At 43.9% G+C, this 15177-nt stretch overlaps 1 protein-coding gene across 5 annotated transcripts in view; it reads left to right on the top strand.

Moving 5' to 3' along the window:
- The window catches only part of baiap2a (BAR/IMD domain containing adaptor protein 2a), a 50580-nt gene that overhangs the window by 9660 nt on the left and 25743 nt on the right, over positions 1-15177 (top strand). For all 5 annotated transcript variants that reach the window (XM_062407292.1, XM_062407294.1, XM_062407291.1 and 2 more), the window contains exons 2-3: positions 3658-3733; positions 7461-7547. In XM_062407292.1, the coding sequence (XP_062263276.1) occupies positions 3658-3733; positions 7461-7547 (163 nt within the window). The remainder of the gene's footprint in view (positions 1-3657; positions 3734-7460; positions 7548-15177) is intronic.

Genomic DNA, 15177 nt, shown 5'->3' with positions numbered 1-15177 from the left:
AAATACAGTAATTGGTGGCGTCAGTGCTCCTGATCCCGGGCATTGGAGGCCTGCAGCTGGTTGCCATGTAGAAGAGGGAAATCGGGAGAAGGGAGCGTGAGGAGGCTGAGGGGGAGCAGATGATGGCGTCCTGGCTCCTGATTGTGCGTGATTCCCTCTGGCTCTAATCAGCTGGTGGTACTTTGAAATTACCCTCTTTATGCATGTCATTACTGTGTTTGTGTAGGTGTAAGAAGTGAGCCGAGCAGGCAGTGATGGATGAATATCCCATAGTTTTAATCAACACCTTATTTAATTTGCTCCGACCTTGTTTCAATTGCTGCTGCGTGGCGGAGAAGCCTGGTCAGGGCACAGGGAGGAACATTTTTAATCCTCTTAATAATGTTTCCTCTTATCTGCATCCTCTCTGCTCGTGCTCCCGGCTTCTCCGTATTCTTCTTGAACCAGCCCACAGCACAAATGAGTGTCAAACAGATAGGACATTTTCCTGCCCTTCTTTAATTGTCGGCTTTAAAATACGCCTGTGTGCAAATAATGTATTGATTCCGTCCTCATGTAGTCACAAAATGGACAGCCTCCAGTGTCTGTCCTTAGGAGAAGATCACAATTCAGCTGTGACATAAAATAAGTCTCTAATTGAAAGATTTTTCAGGGAGTGTTTGAATGAGAAGCAATATACAGACCGTGATTACAGACCTTTTGTTCGTAAATATTACATTCTTTTCTACTCAGTTGATCTCTCTTTTTTTTCCCTTCTCTCTTTCTCCCTCTCGCCGTGTCACACAACTTCAAGTGCCTCCTGGCGCCATTTCCCAATTAGCCGCCACAATTAGGATGACAATGTAGTACAAGAGAACTGGGATGACAAATATAGCAACAATGGGAAGAGAGGAAGACGGAAACTACTTTGCCTTCACTGCACGCCATTTAAGATGCAAAATGTATGAGAAAACATGTACAATAAGAATAAGAGTTATACCAGTGGCTAATCATCTAACTCTTCTATGTGAAGCTGTTCCACCACGTGCACAGGGAAGAAAGACCTGTGTCAGATACCTTTGGCCTCCTCAGTGGGTGAGTGTGCTGTAATGATGCTGCACTGGGCTTTGCTTTATGTAATCCTCCCACCACTCTGAAACACCATCAGTCTTTATTAGAAGCCTCCAGTTAATGTAGCTGTGAGTACACACACACACAAGCGCACACATGCATGAATATGTGTATGAGATGTGTTTGTGATGCACACATACCATGTGACCTTATCATCCTCAATGAGATGCGCTTTACATCAGAATCAGGCAGAGGGAAAGAACATTTAGGAATAAACATTTCCTTTGAGAGGTCCTCAGGGACGAGTTAGTCTTTTATCTTCCCAGAGGCAGAGAGAGAGTGAGAGAGGGAGCGGGGATACCTTTTATATGAGCTGTGCTGTTTGCCTGAAGATGGGACTCTCCTCCAATTACGCTCCTAGCCTATTAGACTAACACAGCCAGATTGTAAATAAAGGCAGCCGCTTTGAACACGAGCAGCCGGTAAATGAGTTTATAATACTCAATCTGCCTTTTGCTTTTTGGTAGCATTTAAAACGATCTCTGTTGAATATGTTGTCTTATTTTTTTTTGATTTTTTACCATTTTTTCTCTGGAGGAACGATAGAAAAAAGTTTCTCTCCAAAACCTTGCTGTGTTCCTTAGAGATAATATAGAAGTAGGAACGGAACAGGGAGGATGGTCAACTTTGAGTTTAGCCAGTTAAGTATGTCATTTGCGCAGGTTGGTTTATTTGTAAATTGCAGCAATGATAGAAACCATAGATTGTGTATAAACCCAAATTGACAGCTCCGCCTTAAGTGAAGCTGAGGCGTCCCGATCACCATCTGGTGCCTGGTTGTAGTAGGTCAGAGGTCATGCGTCCCGCCTCCTCCATGTTACTGGATGAAGCTTGGACCAAAAGCAGAAGTTCAATAAATTTACTTCGAGGATGGTTTCTGTCATTTGAGGTATTATTGATGTATGTCCGGCTATATATGTTGCAAGGTGAAACTTCCCAATTGAGAGCTGAGACGCACTTGTGGTTGGTCGAGCACGGGTATATGGATGGGAGCACCCTACCACGGCCCCATTCCCCCGATTCCCACTGCGCAGACACTCGCTCCAAATGCACATGATGGTATTCATCATTATTCTTTTCACATTTTACTGAGAAAACAATCACATAATGAATAGGAAGGGTAATTAGTAATAAAACAAATTGCTTATTGCTAAAAATAGGAGCATAAATGTGAATTAGTCTTGTATAACAGACCGTCAAGTGATAGGTTACTGTTGTATTTGGGGATGACTGACTGCTTTTATTCATTTTTTTATTGTGTCGTATTTTTGCATTGTAGTCCTAGTGTTGCCATCCTGGATTGAGATGTAAGCGCAGTCATGAAGAGGTGTAGTAAAATTGTTACTGATGGTAATGAAAGTATTAGTGGTTTGTGTCTGACTCACCGGTATGTCTACTGTAGGTGGGCTGTGCTGCACTTGAGCCACTTGAACTGCAATTCCTGATGGAATACAAAAACCACAGCAAACACACACACACTTTCACAAACACACATGTGCAGTCCCATCCAAATCTTGGCTCTCATTAAAAAAACTAAAGGACAGACAGTGCGATGAAGGCAAAAGTAAAAATGCTGAGGTATGGCTGAAAGTACGAGGCACCGGGTTTTCAGGAACGGCTGGGGTTGTTTCAGGTTGACGCCGGTGGCACCGTGCCATATCATTTCTGCCACAATGTGGATTCAGGCTAGAAGTAGATTATTAAGTGTTCTTCTGCAGTATTGACGGCTTGTGTAGGGACTGCTGCTGCAGCAGTGTTTTGTGTGCGTGTTGTCTCTCTGTCCCCCTGGCTGTTCCTGACTCGCTGACTGGGGATCGGTTAATTGGAGGAAGCCCTGGAGGAGCACAGGAGGAGGAAAGAGATGAGAAGGTGGATGAGTAGGGAGGAAATGATGGGGCTGCGAGATGTCGGGCATCATCGGGCTTTCTCTGCATTTAGACTGACTCAGCCTGCAGTGTAGTATGAGACTGCAAATCTATATTTGTACTATTTACATGCCTTAGTTCCATTAGACACACATGTAGGTTCAAGTATAGATGCGGATGCTGAGTCTCAGCCATCCGCATCGTTGGCTATTTTCACTGTTCTTCTCATTAGTAGCCATAATGAGTGTGCCCATCATCGAATTCTCCTTTGAAACTCAAGTACATGCATCCCTGTCAAGACAAGTATCTTTATTTCAAGTCGGCATATTCATCTACCCACTCCTCCAACGCCACCATCAGCCGCCAGCCTCTCCTGCCCCCTCCCACCTGAACTGTTTCTCACCATCGGAGGGCAGGATGTGGGTGGAGAAACCCTCATTCTGCCCTCCATTAACATTCAAGACGAGTGAGTCCAAAGATTCTGTCGAGGGCTGTTTTGTGAGAAACATATTTTGTGCAGTGGAGGGAGGTTTGTGTCCGAGAGAGAGAGAGGCAGGCAGGAAATGTAAGACGGACAGACATGAATAAAGCGAGGTGCAAGTCTTTCTTCTCTGTCCTTGACCATGCTCCGCTGATAAGTGAAACCTTCACCTCCCATCCATCTCTTGTGTTTTTCTTTCAGACCATCATGGAGCAGTTCAACCCCTGCTTACGGAACTTTGTTGCCATGGGGAAGAACTACGAGAAGGCCCTTGCCAGTAAGTACTTTTTTCCTTCATATATTTTCTCTGTGTTCCCTGTTTCGCTGCACGTTCAGGCACAAAGCCAAGGCAGCACTCTCCCTGTCTCTTTCCCCTTCTCTCCTTTCCTTGTAAGTATCTCTCTACCTATCTGTAGGATTGGCTAAAGGACAGTATTTATCCCCCATCCAAACGGCAGGTCTTATCATGTGGTGTGTACTGCTTCTATGGGAGGTATATTCAGAGAAACACAAAACGCATCTAATCTGATGCAAAAGTGTGGATGACAGTAAAATTCACAGAAGATGACTGTGTGAATGTATGGATCACTTGGTAACAGTCTCCCAAAACTTTCCCCCTAAATGCCCCTTAACTTTACCACAAGGCAGAACCCCCTCAGCCCAACTAATCCGAGAATTAGTGGAACTTCTCCCCCTTCCAAAGCCTGTGCTCTTTTTCTCCTGACACAAACAATAACTAATCCTGGCCTTGGTGTATGTAAGAGACAGACTGGTAGGGACTCACTGAGCCATTAAAAACCCACTTTGCGAGATTGGCTCGACCCAAGGGACTAAGAGGCTCTGATTTGCGGGGGCAGGGGATGGCAGGACACGCTTCCACCCATATGGTGCAGTCACTGAAATTATTCAACACCAGAAATGCCAAAAATGGGCTTCATGGGTAGGCTTTTGAGGTGTGGAAATGTGAATTTTTCAACACTGCAGTGAGTTACTGAATCTCACAGCGCTTGGTAGGTGTTAAAGCAACAGATGCATACGACTGAAGGACTTCAACCGCCTCACAAACATGAGCTCACTGTACAAGTGACTATATGAGGACGAGGCAGGTACACGAAACAATGGTTGTCCTGATTGAGAGGCGAGTTGTTTCTTCCGGAGTGAAGGATGAGTGTTGGATCAGTAGCTCTGAGATGAACCCCTCCCCTACAGGTTGTCTGTCTGCCTTGCAATCACAGATCTGGTAATCCTCTCCGTCTGTTGCTGTGAGCCCCTCACCACACATTTCATTAGATAAAAGTTAAGGATCCGCACCGATCCAGCTTATCTACTCAGCCGCCCTGAACACTGAATATACACAGTGTCCGTTGCTTGGAGATCTCTTTGTACATCAGCTGGAGCTCCCACGTTCCCACTCGCACAAAAGCATGTGTGTGACCTCGCATTTACAGTCATACACACACACACATTCAGACACACTTTACCACATCAAGCATGGCAGGAGGTCTGTTTGGCATAACGAAGACAAATCAGCCATTATGTTTTTTCCGATTGTTGGGGGGGGAGGGTCCTCTGCTCTCAGTTCTCAGGTGTTCCCCCGGCGAGAGAAGACACAGGAAACACATGCCGCTATCTGCCGTTGACTCAGCTGTAATTGGGATTAGCATTAGCATATGCCCCTCAGCCTAGGAGCAGAGCTGAGAGGCTCCCAACACGGGAGACTTCCTCTATCGCAGGGCTACATCTGTCTTCTGGAATTAGCCTGCCCCTGCCAGGCTATTGTTGTCAGTGTGTCTCTCACCTGGCAGCTGTCTGCAGGCACAGGGCCCATCTGTCACCTGGACTGCTGTTGAATTCACCTCCAAAAAAGCGACGGCCATTATTCACTGGAGATGGACTGATTGGCAGTCTGCACGGCAGTAGGGCAGAAATCACTGGAAGCAGACTCCTGTCTTGTTTGACCTTTGGTGGCCGGCGCTGCAGCCGTCGGAAGAATGGGGCAGAGGTGGTTATTGATCTCGGAAGCTAGGAAATCTCTTGATCTTTCAAGTCGGTGACAGAGAAGAGCAGATATTGCTTGTGATTGGATTAACCTCACTGATTGTTTGTCTGTGTGCTAAAGATCAAGGTGTAAAGGCCAACGTTTTTTGCACATTGGTGCGTGTATGCACAAATCTGTACATGCATGTGTGGGACACCTTTTTGTTTTGGTGACCTTTGACTAAATCGGTTTATCACTTTGAGCAGTCAGGTCACACTTAACACATTTAAACCACCATTTATTTATCTTTAATCAATGCTAGAGGCAAATGTAATATACTTACCACCAACTTTGACAGTCATAACTGAAAAAGAACAGATGTAAATATATGTAGGAATACACAACAGCTAGCCATGGCTAATGCCAAACATCCAGAAATCACTTCTTCGTTACTCTAAAAAAAGGAATTTATAATGGCAGTACAGTGCAACAGATGTTTAAGAGCAGCAAACAATAAGTGATTTATCAAGGTTAAACTTAAATACTTGAAACAAAGAAGTGGTATCGGATCAGTACACAAGCTGTGTCTCAATTCAGGAGCTGCAGCCTTCAGACGCAGCATTTGAAGAGAGATTGCATCACAGGGACATGAATAGGCTGTCCCATTTTAAAGGCTCCTTCAAATGCCCAAACTATCCCAGGATTCATTGTGCTCTTGGGACCAACTGTTTTTCAAAGGGGTAACGGACGAGACATCCAGTGCTTGAGTATCAGACTTCAATTCAACCGAATAGCCAATGGTACACGTGCTGAAAAATCAAGTTGCATGTGTCCGACTCCAGCTTGGTTAACTGGCTACAGCAGTAAGGGCGGGACGAGATGGTGACGCAGATCTAGGAAAGCCTCTGTGGACCAGACCATCTAATTTCAGTTTGGCCTTTGCGGTCTATGTGGCCCGCGAAGACTGCTCCCTTCGTGGGCTGGGTAAACCGCCTCCTCTGAAGAAAGCAGCCCCTGAATTAGGACACAGCTATAGAGTCCTGTACTCACCGATGCCTGACATTTTTTCTGCACCATCTGGGGCATTTCCAATTCAGGCGTTAGAGGCTCTTTTAGAGGCGGCCACATAAACCAAAGCATCCAGTGATGCGGAGGGGCAGCCCTACTGGTTGAAGCCTTGTCTATGCAGGTGTATGAACCCTAATCCATCAACTAATCAACAGTCTCCTCAAGTCACTGTGTCACCCTGTTGAGATGTGACCGACAGAGAAGATGAAATGGAATGGAGAACAGAAAAGGCCAGTGGTGGTTAACACCATGACATTGCTGTTTCCGCTGTGGGACACAATGTTATTCGCGGACCCATTGGCCCGTGTGTTAGTTGATTCAAAAAGGACTGAAGAATACCCGTTGCTTCTTGTTTTTACCACACACCACCATCCATTCAGACACCAGCCATTACACAATACGCCCAAGCATGAGGTCAGGAGGGACTTACAGCAATCTGTGGCACGTGTCACCAATACACAAGCTGTTCCAAATATTTACTAAGCAAAGTAAATGTTTTCCAATTTGTCTCTGTTTTGAGCAACAATAATTCTCACAAATCTTCTAAATATTAATATTAATAATCAGATACACCTTCGGGTTATAATAAACTATTTTTCATCTCATTATGGAAATGAGCCTGAAACAAAACAAAGCAGGAAACCACTTATATTTGTTACTTCCTCTGCAAGTACAGATTCTGTCAGAAAAATTCTTTCCCCGCTGCAATCAAGCATGCACAACAAGATGATGTGGAATAATTACTGTAGGTGGGAACATTAGTGCCTCCTTTGATTTCTACTGTGTGGTGAGAAGCTGTGAGAGAAGAGGAGGGAGCAAGTTTCTGCATCACTGGCCAGAGAACTGTCAACGGAGTTTACACAAATCCTAACTGCATAATGTTTGAAAAGACACTGTTTGTGAAACCTTTGCTCTAATAAACAAAACTTTTCCTCTTCTTGCTTCTCTTTGCTTGTAGATGTGACATTTGCTGCCAAAGGCTACTTTGATGCTCTGGTCAGAATGGGTGAACTGGCCAGTGAGAGTCAAGGATCCAAAGATTTGGGTAAGTGGCCGACATATACCTGATAACCTCCATTTTCTTTTCTTTTTTGGGGGATTTTCCTCTCTGTTCCTGTCTTGGCTCTGGCCTCGGTCACACTGACCTTCAGCAGCACCGTCAGTTCTTTGATACGGCTCCACACAACCACACGTCTTAACATTTAACTTTCAGTGCGAAAAAAAATGTGGCAGCGGAAGCCAAATGCCATTCAGAGTGAGTGTGTGGGCTGATGCTTTTTTTTAATTAGAATTTTTTTACTGAAGCATTTGAGTTTGTTGTTAGATTGTGTCCTGGAGGAAATAACTTTCTTTTGTCGGTGAAATGTTGTCAGAGAATAGACATGGGTGAGGATGATGAGATGTGAGCGCAGCTCTGTCGGTACATGATGAGGCGGGAGCGGAATATCATTTATTTACAACAGTATAGACGATGGCAATGCGTCATCTGACATGAGGATTTGAATTTAGAAAAGCCTTTTTAATACGACTGGTATAGGAGTTTGCCAATTGGATGTGTTTCCAGGGCGATATGTATTTATTCTGCGCGGAAAAGTGTATCAGTATAGCAGATGTCAGATGTGTTGCACGTAATGTGATGTGGGCCTGCCGTGTCAATTAGGTGTGTGCGTGTGTGTGTGTGTGTTGTCTGTCTATAAGGTCAATTGGAGATCCAACACCTGGTCCTCTCATAGTGAGTAGTTTCCTAGGTGATGGGAACCGGCGAGTGTATCTGTATTTGCTGTCACCAGCCCGTGGGAAATCAGCCCCTGTTTGAAGAGATTCCCTTCGGCCCGATTGTGCTTTCGACCGCTTGATACACGTGGAAGTGGCTGTTGATTTGACGGAGCCTTTGTCGGGTGGAGCTGTGTTCCAGTTTGGGTTTCCTCCAGCCCAGCCGACAGAGACTGACATGAAAGTTCTCCCAGGATGTTTTATTCAGAAAGCAGCCTCCTCTCTCTCTCTCTCTCTCTCTCTCTCTCTCTCCCTCTCTCTCTCTCTCTCTCTCTCGCTAGATCTCCCTCAGTCTCTCCCTCTCATCCTCGCAGCCCCTGTGAGTTTTTTTCATTGATTCCAAACTTTACAGCACCCCCTCCATGTTGAACCGAGCTCGCCTTACAGTAGCGAGCTCTTTCAAGCCAAACGCCCCTCAGCTGAACTTGTCGTGAGAGGCGAGCAAACTGACGAGATCTAACTGACAGCTGCTCTAATCCCCTCGTCGCACCAATATACAACACATTGGCTCTGACGGCTAGAGGATCTATTACTGTAAAGAATAGTTATTATCCAACGTCTCCTCGTTATTTTTGCACATATAGAAATGTCTGTTTTGGAACTTGTGCACATAGGCAATATTATGTGTATGGAAGCTATGGACTCATCTTTTTTTGTCACAATAAGGGAACTGAAAATTGATTCCATTTTCAGAAGTCTTGCCTAGAGGAAGCAGGCTATTTGAAATGACTCATTCCCCCGGTCAAACGACTCATCTCGTCTGTCTTTATAGCTGTCTCTTTTTGTCTGCATTTGTCAAGCTGAAGCCCAGACTGAATTGCTTGGTGCAGTCCTAAGTTGAAAAAGGAAAAAAAGAAAGCTAAAACCCAGGTTCTTCATTGTATACCGGCTCTCCTGCATAACACAATGGTTCCCAGGGGGAACAGCAGGAAGGGTGCCGTTTTATTTTCCAGCTGTTTTTGGACCTTGCCACACCCTGAGGTCGCTGCCAGTGCCTCGACCTCCTCTCTCCGACCGTGTGCTGGGGTTGAGCTCAGGGCTTCCTGTTAGACTGGTGGGAGTGCACAGATTTATCAATAGAGGGGCAGAAAAAACAGTACCAGAGGTTAACCACACAACCCACAGCCTGTGTGCTAAGTTTGACGACTCATGGCATACGAATGTGAGATATTGTTTTGAGCTTTAACGTTAGTTGAACGATATGTTATGCAACGATTGTTTCAAAATGACTCAACCTATATTGTAGAGATTGTTGACTTGTGTACTTTATTCAATATGTTTTTAACAATGTTCAAACCCAGAGGAAACCACAATTGTATTCTAGTTCACGGGACATTTCCTTTTGGTCACCGTTTAATTGCATCATATTCGCTTTTACTCTTGTGTTTACTGTGCTGTTATATCTTCCGGGGCAAAGGACGTATGAGTAAGGGAAAATACGCTGTTAGCCAGTTGTCTGTTTTCTCAGTCACTCAAAATGGATCACGATTATTCTCTACTGCTTGCTGCGTAATGTGAATTATACTTGATAAATTACCTCATCAGTGATTTGTGCCTGAGTCCTGCTCAAGACAACAAATCCCATGATTCCAAGCCGCTTCATGACATCATCAAACTAGGTCTTTTGTAATTGATTTAAGACCCCTAGAGGAGCTAATTTAACAATAAGCTTTTAAATCTTATTTTTAAACATTTTAAATCTCCCTTCTGCTGTTATATTTTCTTTCGATATGTTTCCATGTGATGTATGTAAATTCCTTCTAAGAGGGTGTATCAATTATTCTTTTCTTTTTTCTTCCCACACCAACATTGTGCCTCAAAAGCTCATGTGTATTGATGGAGGTTTTAAAAAGAACTCTCCTCTATTAAGGTGATTGAGGAGTGGCATATTTGGGACCTTGCAGGTCTCTGAGGCCCTCGCTCTCAGTCCTGACGATCGTTGTTTGCTTCTTTGCATTTTAATACAAACCAGGCCTCACCGTGTTGCCCAGAGACAACGATGGACACAAGTGCAAACACGAGCTTCAGAGCTCCGTGTTAGGTACCTGACTCACGCTACAGCAACGAGGTTTTCACTTCAGATTTGGCTTTGTGTCATGTTGACTTGATTGTCCGATAATCCTTAAAAAGGCAAATGCCGACTTGTTTGCCACGTATTAGTGTGTACGCACGTGCCCACACGAACATGCACGAGTTGGAGCTCTTGTTGCACCTCTTTAGAAAACCCTGTTAATTCCATAGAGGCTCAGTAAGAGACGGGCTGCGATTGGTCCCACCTACTCACCTAAGAGTCAGCAGCTGGACTCCATTTGCTTTTTTTTCTCCCTCTTGCCTTTCTCAAACACACACACACGCACACCAACACACAAATAATTATTATGCTTAAAACAGGGGATGAAATTACCTCGTGAAATAATGCCCTCTGTTGCTGTTTCATAAACAACACATCCACATGCGGCTTGATTCATTCCTTTACAACACAATACGTTCCCACAGGAACCCAACCCCTGTGCGTATGCACTATACGTGCACCCGTGTGTTCATGGCTGTTGTACATGCACGATTGTGTGTTATTTCTGTGCATAAACCTCCCGTTATTTCTCTGTGTTTATACAGTATGAGTGCTCTTTTAATCCACTTGTGTATATCTCTGCCTAAAGAGACAGAGTGTGTCTCTCTCGCTCTCTCTCTCTCTCTCTTTCTCTCTTTCTCTCTCTCACGCCAGCCCCACTACTCCCACGCACTCCCTCCCACATATCCTCCTCTGGTTGGGCTAATCATCGCCTGTCACTTTGCCACCCACACACACACACACACACATGCGTACACATGCGCACACACTAACATACATACACACACACACACCTGCTCTTCTTTCCTCATCCCCCTCTCTTTCCCTTCTCTCCCTCTGTTTCTGCCATCCTCCTCCTCGTTTATCCGTTTTTTCGAGTAGAAGGAGTGAGCACTTATTGCCTCAGTGGCATTAGGTTTTCAAACCCTACTACAGGAAATAAATAGTCTTTGGGGCTGGTTATATTTATGACCATTCTTACCAACCATGCACTGCTCCATCGTGATCTTTATTTACTTACTAAGCCTGTTACCGAGTAGGCAATTCCGGGGTTTGAACTCTTCCTGCAATTCTTCTTATTATTAGAATTATGTCATCATTCCTCCTTCCTCTTCAGTGTGTCTGACAGAAAAACAACCAATCAGCGAAGGTTGCCATTTATACAAATATGATTGGCTCAAAAATTTGGTAAATTAATTTTAATTTCATGTATGTTACAATTCGACTGTCAAAAGGATGGGCATTTAAAAAAACACATTACACCATCCAGGGCCTTTTAATGTACAAGTATAACAGAATTAATGGTGTCCTCATCCACAGCTACATTACAGTGACAAACTCCAAACACTCATAAATATCAATCCCCCTATATGAAATATTTTCTTTTAATCAATATCCATGAATTACTCACTGGGATAACGCCCTTTCTCCCAATGTTAGGGAAAGTGGAAAAGAAAATGATGTTTTTCATGTAATATGGACAGAAACAATAAAACATTGAGCTCATAAGACCCATGGTTTATATTGCGTCTGTCCTAGTTCACTGTAAAGCACGAGCGCAACAGAATAGTTGTTTCTATTATACCCTCCACACAGAGGGAGGATTGGATTCTGGCTGCAGGCCTGTGTTACGACTCGCTGCTACGATCAGCCTGTCCTCTCTGTGTCCTCAGGTAGAAGCAGGGTTGAGCCGCTCTGTGCTCGGCTGGGTGTTTTCCACAGTTCTGTCCTACATGGCTCGTGTTTCACAGTTTGAGGTGTGAAAGTAAACAGAGCACCGGCCCTAAACCGCACGCATGTACAGAGCACCGGCATAAATGCATCACAGTAGGTTAAATCCCATATGCCTTTCCTCTCCTGAACAATGAGATGAACTCCTTCTCGACTGTTCGGCTCAGTTGTCTGCTTAAAAAAAAAAAAAGAAGAAGAAAAAAACCTCACCAGGAATGTGAGGTGTTTACAGTTCAGCCTCCCCAGCCAGAGGAAATCAAATATCTCTCTCCCCTCTTATCCACTTCTGCAACCTTGCTAATTGCCACATTTTAATAACACATACGTATGATTCAGCACAAAGATGCGTCTTATGGGAAATTACATGCATTAGGAGAAAAGAAAAAAAAAGGAGGCCATATTAAACTGCACTAAAGCGATGGGTTGCCTAAGAGTTGCTGCCGGGGGAAGGGCCCCTGGGGAGGAGAAAAAAAAAACTTCTCAGTAAAAGGTTCACACAGGGAAAATGAGGCGGCAAACTGACGTGGTTAATTTATCTAGGACATAAGTGTTAAATAGCTGCTGGTAAATGAATACCATCTGCAAGGTTGTGTTACCTGGGATGTTCTGTATTTGATTGAGCACCCACGTTTACACACACTGTATACATGCATCTTTCTCTCTCTCTCTCTCTTTGTGTTCCCCCTCTCTGTCGTTCTGTTCCCCCTCTATACCGCTCTGTCTTTAGTCTGGCCTACCTCTCTCCTCCTCCAGCACCTGCCCCTGTTTAAATGAGAGCAGAGGAGCTCTTTTCTTAGCTATGTGCCACCATCCCAGGGGTCCCTGCCTTCTCCTGCTCTATTTCTGAGACACGCACTGCATGATGGGAAGCCAGTGGCCCCCACACTCTCGATCTACACACACACACACACACACACTTGCATTGCCCTTCATATGTTCATGACAGTGACATGTGCCGAATTACAGAGATACAGCTGAGGTGTTGTGAACAGGACTGCACAGATGACTCTCTCAGAAAACCACAATACAAACACACACACACTTTATTTACATTCCCAATTGGTGATGTGGACGTGCGATGAAACAAAGCACCACAGTCCTCTCTGTGCTAATGGGAACATGTGATCAAACCTGTACATCCACATTTTGGGTGGTTTGGTTTCATGATTCATGCAAATGTGGATTTAGTAGATGTGTGGGTTTTGGATGACTGTGCAGCTCTTCAAGTATCTGCTGTAGTCATGCAGTGATATACCTGAAAAGTCCTGGTTTAATTATATCGAGCGTTTTAGTGCATGGGCTCTGTTTTGCATATGGCCAATGCTCACATAGAATATGATGGTAGCAGGAACAAAGTTTTTTTTCAATTTATTAAATCCTGCATTTGCAACATCCTTTCAGGTTGCCTACTTAAAAATGACTTCAAAATCTAGATTCTGGAGACATTCTGCACACTGTGTGACTCTGCACACACTAATACGTTATATAATATGAAATAACATAAAATATTAAGGAATGTTTTCCCTGACTTTTACAGTTGTGACAAGAGTTGCAATATTTGAACAGAATTGGGTGACATCTAAAACTGCTGTAAAAGGTAAAAATGTCCCTTAAATGGAGCATAGAATGCTAATATGTCATTTACAGCCCTTGGGTGTTACATGATGTGTGACCTGATTTAAATGACTAAGGGCTCAATGCTAGACAACCATCTAGACCCAGGGGCTAACTTGCTGGATCAAACAACACACACACTTTTCCCTCAACCCCTCCTTGGATCTCATGCCTCAACAGGTAGCTGCATGACTCTGCTGTTTTCCTCATTGCCTCCACTCAAGTGCAAGGAGCTCTATTATCCAGCTTTGGAGAAAACCACTCTATTATTAAAACTTAAACTGTTGTATGGGTTCACAGTTGTCTCCCTTCTTAGGCATCACTTGTAGTTACTGTATTATCAAGGGACTTTCCCCCATCACTCCACTTGTTACCTTCGTAGCGCTCTTTCGCTCTGCCCCAATTTATTTTTCAGCTCTCTTCTTTGAATGTTGTACTTTTTGGCCCAAAAAAACAAAAAAAACATCATCTCTGAAATCGTTCCTCACTCGTCTTTTTCTGACATCCGTTCCCCTTCCCCTCGAATTGTTTAGTTTATGTTTTTGATAGTTAGTGTTTGCTTTTCTTAATTTCTATGCTCAGGCTCTAGATTGTATCCACATTAGAAGCCGCAGCCTGGACAGTCACAGTACTCCCTCTCGACCAATCAATGAGTCAGGCTCAGCTGTTAATCATATCATCAATTAACTCATTTTAAATTAACCTACTAGGCAAATTGACCGTTGGACATACATCGATGAGACAAGAACTACCTACAATGACAGAAGGCGTCTTTGCGGAATATATTTGACGTGATCTTGTACTTTTTAGTTTTGGCTCCATGTTCCACCTATTTGCATAGAGGAGGCTGGTTTATGACTTATACTGCAGCTTAGTGGAGCTGCCATGTCGTCCATCACTCTATACCGTATATGTTATAACTCAATAGACAGCCAAAGCTCTAAATCATTTTTAGTCAAAAACTAGAATATAATATCTGGTTAACTGTTCTTTTTCTAAGCCTCTTCGGTAACTGAACAGTAGTATTTGATCTAACTGTGGGTAAACTGCCCCTTGTAATACTTTCTGTTGTCAAGGTTCATGGCATGCATTTTAGGTGAATAAGAAATTAACACTTTATTTTATTTTATTTTCGTGTAAATGGAAAGATGCTAACGGCAGTGACATACAGCTTTTTTTGGTCAGTTCTAAAATGTGCTGTGGTTGAGGCTATAGTGGAACAGCAGCTTAAAGATTTGCTACACGCTGCACAGCGTCATCGGGCAGACACAGCATGACGGCCTGTACCCGGGACCTTGTTGGAATAAATGTCAACATTGGTCCACTCCTCTTCAGCAGCCGTACAGTACCACCGCATGTGAAAGGCTTCATTATGGCCTAAATGCATGACACCATTGCTGGACAAGCTTATTTTAAGCTACTGGGTTGAACAGCTGCAATAGCTGAGTGTTCAATTTGAGTAATATGTCATACATCAAAAGTTCTC

This window comes from Platichthys flesus, chromosome 16 (assembly GCF_949316205.1).
Source record: "Platichthys flesus chromosome 16, fPlaFle2.1, whole genome shotgun sequence".
NCBI classification, from domain to species: domain Eukaryota; kingdom Metazoa; phylum Chordata; class Actinopteri; order Pleuronectiformes; family Pleuronectidae; genus Platichthys; species Platichthys flesus.
Note: the sequence above shows the minus strand (reverse complement) of the source record. Positions and strands in the feature narration are given on the sequence as shown.